At 46.4% G+C, this 15452-nt stretch overlaps 1 protein-coding gene across 6 annotated transcripts in view; it reads right to left on the bottom strand.

The window, feature by feature from the left end:
* Nucleotides 1-1759: 1759 nt before the first annotated feature.
* GFRA1 (GDNF family receptor alpha 1) overlaps nt 1760-15452 on the bottom strand; it is a 210421-nt gene continuing 196728 nt past the window's right edge. For all 6 annotated transcript variants that reach the window (XM_004751864.3, XM_004751868.3, XM_004751867.3 and 3 more), the window contains 2 exons: nt 10399-10452; nt 1760-9262 (listed from right to left, as the gene is read on the bottom strand). In XM_004751864.3, coding sequence (XP_004751921.1) covers nt 9107-9262; nt 10399-10452 — 210 coding nt within the window. In that variant the 3' untranslated portion in view covers nt 1760-9106. The remainder of the gene's footprint in view (nt 9263-10398; nt 10453-15452) is intronic.

Genomic DNA, 15452 nt, shown 5'->3' with positions numbered 1-15452 from the left:
GAGTGCCCACTGTCTGCTGTCATGAGTCCAAAGATAGCAGCCCAGGAAGTGACGGCAGGGGATCCGATTAGGGTGAGTTGGCACCCCTGAAGTTGGAGCCGGGCCAAGCACTTCCAAAGTTGTGCGAGAACAGGCCAGCTATGTTTTTCTGGGCACAGTCTGTAGGTAAATTAGATCTTTAAAACACTTAGGCAGGCTTTTGTCACTTGGTGTTAACTGTGTACCTTGCAACGACTTTAATTGGTTCCTTGTCTAGAATGAGGGACGGAAATGAAAGTGTGACTCTTAGGGGAGCAGTCCTGGCACTCCGATGGCTTGTTAGATTTCTTTTTTAATCTGCTGTTCTTTTCCTTAAGGTGAGGGAGGTAATCGAATTATCTTTTTGAAGACAAGTTCATGCCGCAGTATGTCAGTCTGGGCTGCTCTTGTAACATGGCCCCGAGTGTGGGTGGAGGGAAATGAAATGGGGATGTGGAGTGTACCTGTGAGCTTTCCTGCTCCAAAGCCAGGAGCCGTGGCCTCCCCAAGGAGAGAGGGAGTGGATAGTGTAAATGGGCAGTGGTGTCGCAAAACTGAATCCGAGTCCCCCTCTACCTCCGTGGGCTGTGTGACTTTGTGCTAGTCACTTGCTGTCTCTGAACGTCTGTCTCTTCAGTTGCAAAATTAGATTGATTCTGTCTTGGAGTGGGCAGGAGTGAGATCACATGCCCAGAGCCCATCCATCCTAGTGTTGGGGGGTAGAGGCGCGTGGTGAGTGCTCAGTAACCAATGGCATTTATTATTGGGCCGTTATTATCATGAGCCTTCTGTGGCACTGTCCACAAACCAATCCTTGACAAGGGAGTAGGAAAGCCCAGTTGAATTAAAAAAAAAAAAATCATAAAACTGTGTCCTACAGAGAACCGCCTGTGAAATGCAGGCTTCTGTCCTGGACTAGGCCAGGTCTTCTTGCTGTGCCGTGGACTGCCAAGTTGTAGACTGAAGCGAACAATGCTGGTGATGTTAATTACTGGGTTTTGTGCTTCAATATTTTGCCGTAAAACTCCTGGTAGTGATAAGGTGCCAGAGATTACAACCTCCCGGGGAGTCCTATTTTGAGCAGTCAGGACCCTGATGCTAATGCCCACGTATCAAACACAGCCTCATGCGGTGTAAAGTAACTTTTCCTTGCCAGGCACTGGGCTATAGCCTGGAAATTGGGAAAATGACCTATTCTGTCTTTAAACTTTTTATCCAGATACTATTTTATAAGATTACACAAATAATTCAACATTTATGATTGTATCTAAAGAATTCACTAGTCCTATCCTCTAATTACAGAATTGTATGTTGAAGACATGAAATCAGTATCTGATGTGGCCCTCCACAGACCCTGGTTCCTTTAGGCATACATAGAGGAGCTTTTCGGTTGGGTTTAAACCAGTGACTCTCAACCAGGGGGTTTTGCTAGCCCCTCCCAGGGGGCTGACAGCATCTTGGGGGGTGGTTGCTGCTGTCGTGTAGTGAGATGGGGCCAGGGTGGTTAAACATCCCACAACGGACAGGACCAGACCATCCCTTCCTTCCTTCAAGACAAAGAATCATCTAGAATCATCTAGCAGTATCTAGAAGCATCAACCACATTCGGTCCTCCAGCATCTTATCTCCTCTGCTGTCAGAAAGCCCCCGTATCTTGATACTGGGGATCTCCAAGCATCTGCAGACTTCAAGATCATTTTCCAATGAATTAAGGTAAAAGAAAAAGACACTACCACTGTAGTTTTGTTTTTTGTGTTTTTTTTTTTAAAAAAGAAAACAATGTTTATTAGGGTATCCTGGGGTGGAGGACCCCTGAACAGATTATATACGTACATTCTGTAGTGCTCGAGCAATATGTTAACAGAAAATCCAAACATCACAAAACCACTTCCAAAGTCCAAAGAGCAAAACTTGTACTTCTCTATGTAGGTGGTACTCCATGGGTGTCTGTGGCAAAGGACGCTGCAGACAGCGGCGTGAGGGAGCCGTGTGGGGATGGCCCCGGAAAACACACAGGTGCCGCAGGAAAGCAGGGACACACGGCGATGAGATACAGGTGTTGTCTGGTACGAGTGGGAAACTCAAGAAACACACGATGGCAAGTGGCGACCAGGAGGGAGATCACTCATCTCGATCCTAACTGGAGGCTTCCGTGAAGCTCACTATAGCCCTGACCCCAGCTCTGATGAGGCTGGGTGTTTGACAGAAGTCTAAAACCATCCTAAAAACCCAAATCCTCCTGGCTGGCTAACCTATATGAAACAGAAGGAACAGAAGCTGAGACATACCCTGTGGTTAGGGGTAAAAATGCAACATCATCTAAAAGAATAAACTTGAAAGCCCACACCCCGAATCTCACACAGCTTCTCCACGGGAGGCGGATTAAACAAGAGAAAATAATTTCAATATCTAAGGGATGGTGCACAGGAGAACAGAAAACCCTTTAAAGAAAACTCTGTGGTGAAAAGCATTCCCCCCTCCTCCCTTGGGGGAGAAAGAGAGAGAAAAGAGAGATAATTAGAAGAAATAGAAGGCCCTGGATTTCAGGCTTCTGAAACCATTTCTTCAACCCTCTGAGGACAATCGGCTGTTTCTGAATCTAGAAAAGTCTCGTTACGAGAAGATCGCAGCCACATAAGGCAGGGCCATTGTAAGTGGGTTCTCCAGTTCCCATTCTCTCTTTCCCACATTTCAGAAATGCTTTCGGCTAAAGCTAAAAAATAAAAAAGGCAGATTCCAGATCAAGCACACTCTGCATACCAAAAAGACAATGGCGGATCCCACAGCCCTAAGGAAGTTGTGACACAGAGAGAGAAAAGGAGCTTTTGTGGTGGGTAAGTGTCAGATGTCCTGCCGGGCCCCAGTGACAGTGACAGGTGACAGACCTTTAGCCACTCAAAAGAGCCTTGCGTTTCTTCTACCCACGGCATCGCGTGGGTGTTCCAATTCTTTACCCTACTTTACTCTTGTCTTGTAACCTGGGTTATATTTGCTGCCACCAAGGGTCTTTGCGTACTTTCAAAGTTTTGCTGTTTGAACAAACACTGCTAGACCTGCTTTCCTGTGCTAGAGCAGCTCTCGTGTCTCCTGTTCCCACCTGCACTGCAGCTGGTGCCTGACACCTGGGCCAGTGCCACGGACATGGCCACCTGGCCATGCTCACAGCCCTCTGAGGCCTCCAAGGGTGACCCCACTTGGTTCCCCGTGGCAGTCTGACCCCCTTCTCCGTGTTGCTTGAGCTGTGCCGGTGGCTTGCGACTTCTTAAGGACCGAGTCTGGAAGGCAACTTCTTGTACGACCTACAACGAGAATTTAGATTCTCTGAAGGATGTTAAAATGAAGGATTCTGCCACCCGGAAAAGATGGGTGATTCCGCAGGCCGCTGTCAGACAGCCTTGTCCTCTCAAGTTACTCATGGAGGAGGTTCCGTCCTGAAGGAGGGTTCACTGTGCTAGAGCAGATGGTCCATAGATGCCGTGATTGAAGACCACCTCTTTGCTTCTCAGGATGCTGGCACAGGACCGGGCTTGGTCCGGGCTTGGTGGAGCGGTCCACCTTTCCAGCCAGCATCCTGCACTTGACGCAGATTAAAATATCAGCAGATTAATTTCCCATGAAATCAGTTCACCCCATTTGGGGTCCTGTCCTTTCTGGGACTGGCTGGTGCTGCTCAGCTCGTCCTAGGGGCAAACGCTCATTTTTCATCTCTCAGCAAAAAACACGGTCAGCATATTTAAAGCTGCTTTGATTCCAATACTGTGTTCGACACTTCCTTCCAGGTCTGCCTCAGTAGCCTTTGCTGTCGTGTCCGAGAGCTCAGCGCTGGCGAGACAAGGCCGGCGGACCAGTTCTTGCAACCGTGTTACAGAATGAAGCCTTTCGATGCCCCCAAATTTTTCATTCACCCAACGTTGTTTAAGAACCTACCGTGAGGCGTGCTTCCTCTCAGGGCAATCTGGGGGGAGCTCCAGGAAGAGATGTTCAGACAGAAGAAGAGGCTGATGGTGTTTGGCCAGAATCTTGGTATTCTTTATGAAACAGAAGTGAGAATGGTAAGAAAACGCAGGCTGGGATGAAGAGAAGAAAATCCGAGAAAACCTTTTATTGACGCTGGTGCTGGGTTTGGCAGCTGCCCGGGAGCAAAAATAAACTCTTGATGGCAGGGAGACAAGACGCTGATGCTGGCACCTGCCAGGGGCAGACAGCCCAAGTTGCAGCTGCGCTGGTCGAACGAGCCTGGAGACCTCAGGGGGTGAGGACCTCAATGACTGGTAACGGGCTGCGGTTCTCTGCAGGCAGTTTATTGAAACAGGATTTGTGCGCCTCCCCACCCCTCTGGGCTGGATCTCAGAGCACTCAGAAGCGCAGGTGATGCTACCCGCTGAACCACCCCAGGCTTGTCTCCAGGAGCGGGGAGGGAGGAGCACATCAGAGAGCACTGGGGACAACCAAGGGATGCCTGCTGAGGATGAGCAGAGAAGACCATCCCATGGCTAAGGAGAGGAGGCTCAGAAGAGGGGAGGGCTGGATGGGGGAGCTGCCTGCTTGGAGGATTAACATCACCCTCAGATTGCTGGACTCCTGAGAGAAGCTTGTCTGTCTTCAAAAAGCCAGGGTTCCGTGTACAGTGGGCATCTGGCAGAAGAAGAGTGAATCTGGGCAGGACTACATTGAGAATGATTTGGATGAAAAAAAGTGATAAAGAACAGGAATGGGCACTGGGGCCCCCATAATCGACGTGAAAGGGATCAGAGTCGGCCCATCCTCTCAAGACAACTCTTTCTTGTGAAATGAAATGGACCCCAGACAGGCACAGCCCAGGAGGGAGGCAGCAGCAAAACCACCGACTGAAAGCCTCTGCCAGGAGAGCGTGTTCTGATGTAGAGTCCTCAAGGAGAATTCTAGACAAGAGACTCAGAACAAATGGTCACTCGAGAAGTCAGAGTCAGGAAGTGTCAGATACGTACATGAGATGCCTCTCTTAGGGATGAGAGGGAAACATAGCTGCTAAGGGTTTCTGAATGAATCCTCAGTTGTTTTACAGTTTTAGAATTTCTGAAAGGAAATGTCTTCCCATGTCGTCCAGATACCAGCTCCGGCTTGCTTTCCACCAAGACACGGCTGTCTAATTTAAGGGACTCCGGCTATTCTTGTGAGGACGAAGCTCCTATTTGGATCGGAAAGGAACACCAGGGGACCGCAGGACACTTACACCCATGGCGCCTGGCCTCCTGCCGCGCCTTGATTTTGCTCTTCATCTCTCCCAACTTCCTGAGTTGAGGGCAGATGGGTCCTTCTGTCCTTCCTGTTCCCAGCCCCTTGGTAACTCATGCCCATCTGTTGCCATTGCTTTTTGGTCTTTCTCGAAACTGTTGGTCCCCCATAGTCTCATTTGCTTAATCAAAGAACAGAAGCAACAAAAATCACAGGGATATGACTCCAGGAGATCAAGAACAGCGTTGAAAGGGAAATAGAAAATGCAAATGCATTTAAGCAACCCTTTTCTGGTCTACAGTTTATTGACTCAAATAAGTCACGCATGTCGGACTTAATGAATGAAAACTTATTTTCTAAACAATAGCTCCTCCAAGGCCACTGTTTTGTAAATAGTAACAACAGAAAAACATTTTTGCTCGTTCTAAGAAAAGAATTTGCTAATTATACCAACTCCCACTGCTTTTACATCTCGTTTCCCAATAAGCACTTAACACTGACTCAGAAATGCTTCCCCTCTCCTCCCTTCCCAGTTCAGCAGATGGAGTGTTTGGGAGTGTCAACTTTAGATGGAGGACAAAGGGACAAATGGGCGACAGGATGCCATTGGAGAGGACCCATCCTCGGAGCGTATGGACGATACCAGCAGTCTTCACAGAGACCAAATTCAAGGCCACAGCAGCTCTGGAGAAACCCTGTCCCATATTCGATTAACTCGAAGATTGCTTCCAAGACATTTTTTACTTTAAGATAAAGAATTATTAAATACATATTTTTTTAATGAAAACCACACTCCTCTTAGAGTCTGGATACAGTTCACTATACTTAATAAAAATAATCTGTGTAACTCTTAACTCTGATATGGGAAAATAAACATGGAAGGGGCATTCTGAATCCTTCTCTGTATTGTGCACTTCTTCCTTCATGTGCTCTATTCAAAAGATATTCAAACAGATATTGGTTAAAGATACTCAACACCAACTTGGAATGAATGTGCTTCCAATCAGTTTGGCAGTAGTGCCCTTTTTTTTCATTCTCTCAATAAGCAGCAGGGCATGGCTAGACTTGACCTATGGTCAAGTCTTGACCATAGTCTACATGGACCTAAGACCTACTAGGACCTACTGTTTCTGTGTTGTCAAAATCAGCTACAATGAGACGCTTTCTGCAGAAAGATGCCCTTACGTCTGCTGATACCCCAAATGCAGGGCCTGAGGGACAGGAAGTAATGCTTTTTAATGTCAGTATTGTTGCACAAGGAAGTCAAAGATTTAAGTCACTTGCCTGCTTTAGTCCCATGGCAAGCGATGATGGTGTTTCGGGTCCACTGTGTTAAACTGGGAATCACGCTGAATGGCAGAAACACCCGCTTGGCATGAATTTGTAAGAATCTCTCTAATGTGTTGTCATCGAACAACCTTTCCCCCTGTTTATTTCATCAGCAATTTATTTTCAAATTTAGAATTTGGTAACTCTAATATGCTTCTTTCTGAGAAGAAAAATGAGATCTTTGTTGGTGATCGATGAGGCTTTCCCAAATTTAATTTATGGGTTGCACATCCCCGTGTTCGTCACTGAAGGCCGCCCTTGTTAGCTCTGATAAGTCCTATTTCCTCTCCGGTCATCTGAAGCTAATTACAACGCTGCTTACTGCAGAAGGAATCAATAGCTTTCTACAGTAGATCACATAGAATCAGACCCATATGCAATTAGTCTAGTGTAGATACACAGAGATACCTTAATTAAAACAAAATATGCTCTGTAAGAGATAGGCTTTCATAGAGGACCGGAATTCCAAATGTTCCGACACATTTAACGTTGTTTATTCAAAGAAAGAGTCTTCATGAAACCTTTCACTAATCAAATCTGTTTGATGAATTTTCCTTGGAAACATTGTGAACTGAAAAAACACGGAACTTAGTATTATACATTATGTTTATTAACATTTGGATATAAATGTACTTCAAACACCAACAGAGCTAAAAGACTATGCCTTTATCTTGGATTGAATAGATTTCCCACCCCAGTGATTTGATTAATTCTTACAAGGCAAACATCAGCGGGCAAAGGGGATCAGTATGAACTGTGCACCTCGGGTTCCTCCTCCAGCCCCTCTACTGATGTGGGGAGAAATAATGCTCCCAGCACTCCAGTTGGGTGGATACTCCTCTTATCTATTCAGTGTTGAAGAAGCATGGCTCCTAGCGCTCCATCGCTGTAGATTCTGAATGTCCCCATCAACCAGACTTCAAAAGCGCACTTCAAGGTCTACTCGTTTAAGGATGGAGAATGATGGAAGTGATGTGCGGAGAACAAGCCACACGCCTTGTTTCCAGAGTTCTGTTCTGGTCCGCATATCTTTTGCCGGCCACCAACTCATCTCTACGCACCTATTGTTGGTCTTCTTGATCCACAAGCCTTTCTTTCTACATGGTCAGTCCCCGTCTGTCATGGAGGACGCATAACAAGACGCGAGTTGATTCCTGATGACCTTCGGACGAAATCCCTCTAAACAGTGGGCAGGTCATCACCGCTGAGTACAACCCTTAGGAAAACAACTGCGTACCCCGGCATGGATCAGCTTCAGAAGAGAGGGTGGCACGTTCCTGTCCCCCAGCCCAGTCAAACCGGCCTGTGTCAAGTAACATGGAAGCTGAGGTCCTGGATTATGTCAACCGGCACGCATGCCATCGGCCGCTGCAGCGCATCTACAAGGGGCCGCCAGTTTCCTCACAGGTATGCAAGCTTGTGTTTCGAGAAATGACAAAAGACAACACTTGGCTGCTCTGTTTCCTCCTGCCTGTCCACAGTTACGTGATGCAGAGCTTTCTGCTAAAGCACGAGGCTCCTCAGGGTCTGCTTCTGAAAAGCTGTCTTCGTGAAGTTAATATTGGAGCTAACACTATTTAGGAGAGGAAAACGAGCTCCATGTATTTTGTATTAAATCATCAGTAAAAAAATGAAGACAATATCATTACTTTCAAAATATAGAAAGCCAATAGTTGAAATCATTTAGTAGTAAAATTTTTTTCTACATATAACCTCATACATGTAAAGAGTATTAGAATGACATGTCAGCTATATTTGACTCTTGTTAGTGAAAGGGCTTCTCCCTCAGGTAAGGCTTAGGTCTTTCAGTGATCAAGGTACTGTGAAGTTTCACTCACACTCGCCCCTCTATTCTGACTAGAAGACAGACACTACATCTGGATGAGTCAGGTGTCTTTTGTTTGGTAGGAGAGCATAAAACTCTTCACAGTACACAAACAGTGTGGAAAATGCCAATACATATAGAAAGGGGAACACTGGCGCAAGCTTGTTTGCACGAAGTCCATCAAGATCCTCTGGATAAGAATCTTTGCTTTGTGACAAAGTAAGCTTGCATCCACCCATGGTAGGCTAAAGTGATGTCATCAGAAACCAAAGCCATTATAGGAGATATGGAAGATTTTTTAGAAATACTAAGTCCTTCTCTTGCTAGGAAAGGTCAGAATTAAATTGTTAAAATCATCCCCATCATCATCATCATCACGTCGAACATGGGCCCCGTTGGTTTTATAGCCAAATTCACGCACTGCCCCTCGACAACACAGCAGGCCCCAAAGCCTTTTCAGTATGGAATGTAGCACTGTATTGGGTAGCCCGCAGAAGCCCTAAGGATCACAAGAAGATTTCTTAAAAACAAAAAACAAAAAAACAACAAAAACAAAAAAAAAAAAGAAGAAGAAACAAAAGATAAAGTTCCAGTTGGATGAAACTGTTTTCTCAGTATCTCAACTGGGCTCCTAAAACTGGAATTTCAGATACACAAGAGGACAGGAAACAGCTTGTTTTTTTTGTCTTTTTACATGTCCATATTGTTGTTCAAATGCAGCTACGATGTTTCTGCCAAAGACAAAGATAATAAGGTGGACAGGGTGGTGACCACCAGAACCAGCAGTGGGCTCAGATTGCAGCGTGGAGGAGCAGCCATTGATTTTGTGGTTATGTGGCTGGAAGGACCAGCGAGACCATTCTTTTCGTAATCACGCTGTAAGAGAGAATATTTTCATTGTCACCCACTGCATGTATTCCCCCCATCCCAGTATATCTTAGCCACACTCTTTCTCTCTCCCACCTCCAACTCCCAACTAGTTGTAGCACTCACCCAAGCTGACCTAAGATAAGACCATGGAAACTTCAATTCCCTGACAGAAAAGAATCATGAATCTGGTTGAGAACTGGATATACAGACTTACAGAGTTTATGATAAACTGGCCAATGCTTGCTACTTGCTCCTCCACTGTGGCTTTTACTGAAAGCCATTTGTGGGACAGCTTTGTGTCTTCCTTCACTCCTACCTTCTGGATCTCCCCGTAGCTAGGGGAACTTCTCCTGGTAGCTTCTCCTGGTACTGACTGAGGAGGAAGCTTGCTGTCCCTCCCCGTCCCGGAGGAAGGGCAGGAAAAATCATCTCAGAAAACTGGTACAGGCAAGTGTCAGTTCACATGGAGATGGGCCACAAATCACACTGAGATAGGCAGGGCTGTCTACAACTTTTCTCTCCATTTGCCCTTTCAACCCCAGATTTTCTAGATGAAGGCGCCTGCCCCTCCCATCATTGGGACACCCCACACCAGAACCCTGGCTTTCGGACTCCCAGTGGGCACAGCTCTCCTTCCCTAAGATGGATGCCTCTGTCCCCACCACAGCATCCACTCAGTCCCATAATGCCGCATCCCACCGCAACGACTGGCACCTGCAGCATCATTCATCTCCTCTGTACAATGGGAAGAGGAATGTGGTCTGCCCTAGCTACCTCTGGGTTGCTGCAGAGGTCAAAGGAGCTGTAGACAGAAAACCTCTGGGAAGCAGTGAGAGTTTCTGAGTTTCTCTGTGAGGGCTGATTCTACAAGACTGTGGTCACACAGTCTCTGGCATTGAAACAATGGTATTTGTGCTGACTCTAGCTCAGGATGAGGATCCTGGGTCCCATATGTAGTTGGAACTTTGTGCCCTGGGATCCAAAGACCTCTCACTTGGCTCAAAGGGCAGAGGGACATGGAGGGTGCTTTAGATCTTTTTCCTAGACCTGACCTCATCGTCCTTGAACCTTTCCATCTTTACCACGGACCCACTGTTCTATGTCTAGAAATGCAGGGAGACCCAGAGAGAAACATAACTTACATCAGAAAGACAGAGGTGTGTACTGCCCGACATATTGGATTTCAGCTTCTGGGCCTGGGAAAGATAAACACATACACACATAAAGTCACTCACATTTCGTAAGGAATAATGGTTACCGATGATCCACTAATCAGTTGTCTAGGACAGGGCCACTGGTAGAAATACGTGAGCCACAATTATGAGCCCATATATAATCTCAAATTTTCTAGTAACCACATAAGAGCTAAAGGTAAAGATAATTGTGATGACATTTTATTTAACCCAATATATTATCTTTTCAACATGTAATCAATATAAAAAGTTATTAAATAATTTACTTTTTTTTTCATACTAAGTCTTCAAAATCTGGTGTGTTTGACACTGCACATCTTATTTCAGACCTGCCCCATTTCAAAGGCTCAGTAGCTCTCTGTGGCTGGTGGCTAGCAGGGGCCACACAAGACTAGGTTACTAAAAACAAAGTTTTGTTTTTGCTTTTGTATTTTTAGAGATGGGAGGAGAGAGGCTTGAGAGCATGGGCTAGGGACAGAGGCAGAGGGAGAAAGAGGATTTTAAGTAAGATCCATGCCCAGCACAGAACCCAACATGGCACTTGATCTCATGACCTTGAAATCATGACCTGAGCTAAAATCAAGAGTCAGACGCTTAACTGATAGAGCCAACCAGGCTCCCCAAGACAAAGCTTTGAAGTCATTCACATTCAGAACTCATTTATACCTATGAATGTTCATTCTGGGGATGTGCCTTTGAGGTAAAAATGTCACAATAAAAATCGGTGTTTGTTAGTCATATAGAGATAGGTCTTCCCGAAGCTCGTTTGATCATTTGTTTTATTTTTGCGTCTGTCAACAAGCACGGAGCTTGTTGGGCATTGCTGGGCATCAGGTGGTCGGAGCCAAAGGATGTGTCACTGGGCTCATGGGGCTGACCTCTAGTTGAGTAAACCACTCATGGCTTGAGAGTTTGGACACAGGGCAGGGACTCTAACAGACGGATCCCCCTGGAGGAGCTGTGCAGGGTATTATGGGTCCCGACCCGGTAATGATAAAATTGCTTCCAGGGCTGTGGCAGGGGGCTGAGCTGTGAAGGCTGTGAGCTCCCCAACTCCTCACACCAGAACTAGTCCCCACTGAGCTTCTACCAGAGTTAAAGAAGAGTTTCCATCACTCAGACAATTATAGTAAGAACTGCTGACCCAATATTGTCCTTTTGTTTTGTAAAGGAAAACAGAGTGCAGTGAAGTTGAGTGACTTCTCCAAGGTCACATATTTACTGTGCAATTTACTGGTAGAGTCAGGATATAGACCAGGTCTCTAAAACTCTTGAAAGGAAAATGTGCTCTTTCCTCCATTACAGTATTTCTCCCAGGCAATCTTGGCACGCTTGGTTCTTCATGCTCTACCTGCCCCCAAATCTACATGAAGAGCCCCCCGCCCCACCCTTTCTCCCAAAACAGGAGTCTGTTGGCACCAAAGACAGATGTCTTTGTGCCAACAGGATGATGCTGGTCAAGCATCACACCCTAAGGAGTGTCTGGGCACCTGGCTCCATGTGAACGGCTGCCGGTCGCAGGAAGACTTCTGGAACTCATTGGAGACACGCTAGGCTGCGGATGGCATGTTCACCCAAGGAGTAATTTATTGACCATAACGCTACTTGGGAGGCATCATAATCTTTACCTATATTTGCATATGCCAACTGTGAATATGAAATAGAAACCTTTAAAAAGGCATCGAGAGTAAGACAATGTGAAGCATCCTCAGGCTGTTCAAAGGTCACAAAATGTTATGTGTAAGAGGATCAAAGGAGGAATGGGAAGAGGAGTCTTTTCCCAAAAGCCTCCTTTTAATCTAGGGTACTAGCAAATCTGGTCCCTTGCATTGTTACCTGCAGAGAATAATGTACAGAACTTTACATGTTTTATTTCTGTTCAAGATTGGAATTGTGCCCAGATACCAAAACGGCCTTAAAACATCCCATTCTCTTTTTCCTTTGCTAGGCCATAATCTACAAAAAAGACACAAACCCTTGCTGTGGGCCTTTGCGCAACGAAGAAGCTCACTAAAATGTGCAGAGAAAGCAGCCAGACTTCTAGTCTGAGAAACATTATGCCTTCAAGTTGTTTCTGTGCTTGTGATCACAGCTAAACTATGCCTCCGTGTTGTAAACCACAGGCCTCTGAGTTCTAAGGGTCGGGGAGGCCTCTTTCCTACTTTGTTCTGTATGATAGCACCAGTATGTAGGTTTTTACTCACTAAGTACACAATCTGAGAATATTCACCAGCTATACTCAGTCACTTTAGGAATGTGCTGAATACTTGTTTAATACCCATCAATATTAAATAATTATAAATTATAAATCTACCAATTATCCATCTACCAATGGATAAGAAGTCTCCTGTCTTGACAGATTGTCTGAAGTGCACTCTAGATCTGCAGAGGTAGATTTCTGACCCTCACTGGTCACCGAGGGTTCACACTGTTTAGTGCTTTACAGGCATGCAGGCTCTCGCCTTCCACCCGGAAAGAGCTCCATAACCCAGGAAAATACATTTAAACCAGCTCCAGGTCTGGGACGTCTCTGAGCTCTTTACCCCGCAAGGCAGGCATCTTGGTATCTAACTACAGGAAATGGTCAACCCCAGGTCTTGTCTCACTGTAGCCCCATCGGCTTCACTAAAACTAGAGGCAGCATCTCTAAGCTCGTCTCACCTGGAGGACCATTCTTGTTGGCATAACTGGATAACCTGCAGAGAGCAAAGGTAATAATGTGCGCCAGGGCCCTACAGAGGCTCTGAGAAAATGCTTCCTCTCCTGTTAAGCACCTTCCCAAACCACCAAAGCCCTTAGCACTCTAGAGGCTCAGCTTTGCATGCACACTGGCCTTTAAATGCCCTGCTTACACAGTGTGTTAACGCAGCGTTCCAATGCAAGGCATGGGTAGAAACTCCCAGTACATGGAGACAGAGTGGAAAGCCCTGGAATTCTACCTGAACTCTGCAAGGACCACGGTGAGGTCTGGCAGTCTGATGAGAAGGTGACGGGCAAATGTTACCAGTTATGGGAACAGCAGCTGGCTTCTGGGTAACAGAATCACAAGACTGGACAGACGGGAGATTTCCCCACAGCAAACCTGCAGTGCGTATGAGGAGACGAGGACCGTGGGTCTGTTGCTGAGACTGGCTAGCACTGCGTACAGGAGGCGCGCGGCCACACTGGGCGTCTAGGGCCTCTACAGGTTTGTCAGCTGCACACGGAGGAGCAGAGCTTGGGAGTTTAGGTCGCATGCTTGTGAGTCTTGTATGCAGTTGGAATCCCTTCGGTAACGCTGAGGGTCAGAAACATCCTATGCAGATTCAGAGTCCACTAAGGAAATCTGGCTCTTAGAGCTCATCTTAGAAGCCTGAGCAACCTGTTATTTCCACATCTGAAGGGCTTTTATCCCGAGCATTTTCGGCCACATCATCAAGCTATCACTGTCTTGTTAGATGCAAACAGAATTACAAGGGGGCCCCGCCTTTGACTACTGCGAAGTGCACTTACACGCTTGAAACATCATCTCACAGGTGATTAAAAATGGGGATGGTCCCAGGAAAGTTAAAAAAACAATAGTTAAAACAACTTCTGAGACCTTGTAAGAAACTAGAAGTGTGCTTCTCCCTGCTGAGCTCTCGCCCCAGAAGACAAAGCGTGGAGCAATGGGGGAGCCAGCTCAAGGTCCTGTCCGTGGGCCCAGCAGTCTGGCTCATTAACGGAGGTCACAGGGACCCAGCACAGAGCATGGCCAGCCCGGACCTATCTAGACACCAAACCTTACAGTGTGGCTTTAAAATAGGACCTCTCCTAAAACAAACAAACAAAAAAAAAAAAACAAAAAGGAGAGAATGAGAGAGAGAGAAGAATAAAGAAGATAACGAAGGCAGTGCATTTCGTTCTCCAAAAGTCCATTTTAACCACTGGAATGACGTGTTGAAAAATGAATCCTTTAATCTCTTTGAGGAAAGAGGGTTTCGTAGCGGCTAATTCATAGTCCTGTGGTTACTGGGGAAACCACCTGACTCTGAACAGAGGGGAAACGTCACCAGCAAACCACGGGACCACAAGGCTTTCAACTCGAGGATGAGGAGATGAAAGGGACTGGTGAGCCCGTTTCCAGCCGAGCAGCCTTGCTGTCATTTTGGAAAACTGGAGAACTTGTATTCAGGCCCCTCCTAAGACCTGTCCCTCCAACAGTGTTGTAAAACTGTCCCTGGAGGTGATCTGCTAGTCCAGGCACGTCGGGTAATAGAATTTCCACCGCATTATAATTGTAGGGCCAGACCTTGCCAGTCCCTGGCACCAGAGGGTTAATAAATGCATTAGATGCTGTTAACCTCTGTTACCTGGAGTCAGACTGATGAGACTCCTGCTTTTTACCCCAGTGATTAGCATTTGGAAAGTCAGCCCTGGTTCCAGGAGGCTTCCTGTTCAGAAGACACAGACACACCCCTCGCCGGGAGGCCTCCATCCAGTGCCCTCCCCCTGCCCCAGGCCAGCACACAGACACAGGAGCTCTGCCCACAGCAGGATCCTGGCTTTTGCTGCCCCAGGACTCAGTTTCTGCAGAGAAGTCGGGGCTTCATCTTGGGCTTTCAGGCAGCGGTCAGTGAGCAGGGCAAGGACCATTTCTCCACTCTGCTCCATGCATAAGGGCAGCCCGTTTCTGCTCTATCTCCAGAAAATAAAACCAGAGGAAGTTACCCAATCCAATAGCAACAGACTGTCCAGGCTGCAGCCAAATGGTCATAATTAATGATGCTTCTGGATCTTTTCTCCCTTGCTTTACTGATTAGAGAGATTTGCTATATTAGGAACCTGTTTGCTTAATGACAGAATACAAGCAATAAACAGAGAAATACACAGACTGTAAAATGCAATCAACTTCGCTCTCCAGCACTCACTAAGTACCGAGCTGCATCTATCACGCTTGTCAATACCTAGTTTATGAGCGTACGGGTCTCTTCTGCAGCACAAATTGGACCTTTGTGAGGGGAAACTGCTGCAGGAGTTCTTCC

This window comes from Mustela putorius, unplaced genomic scaffold, assembly GCF_011764305.1.
Source record: "Mustela putorius furo isolate JIRA1106 unplaced genomic scaffold, ASM1176430v1.1 tig00003909_pilon_pilon_pilon, whole genome shotgun sequence".
Classification (NCBI taxonomy): Eukaryota; Metazoa; Chordata; class Mammalia; order Carnivora; family Mustelidae; genus Mustela; species Mustela putorius.
This window is presented reverse-complemented; position numbering and strand designations above follow the sequence as displayed.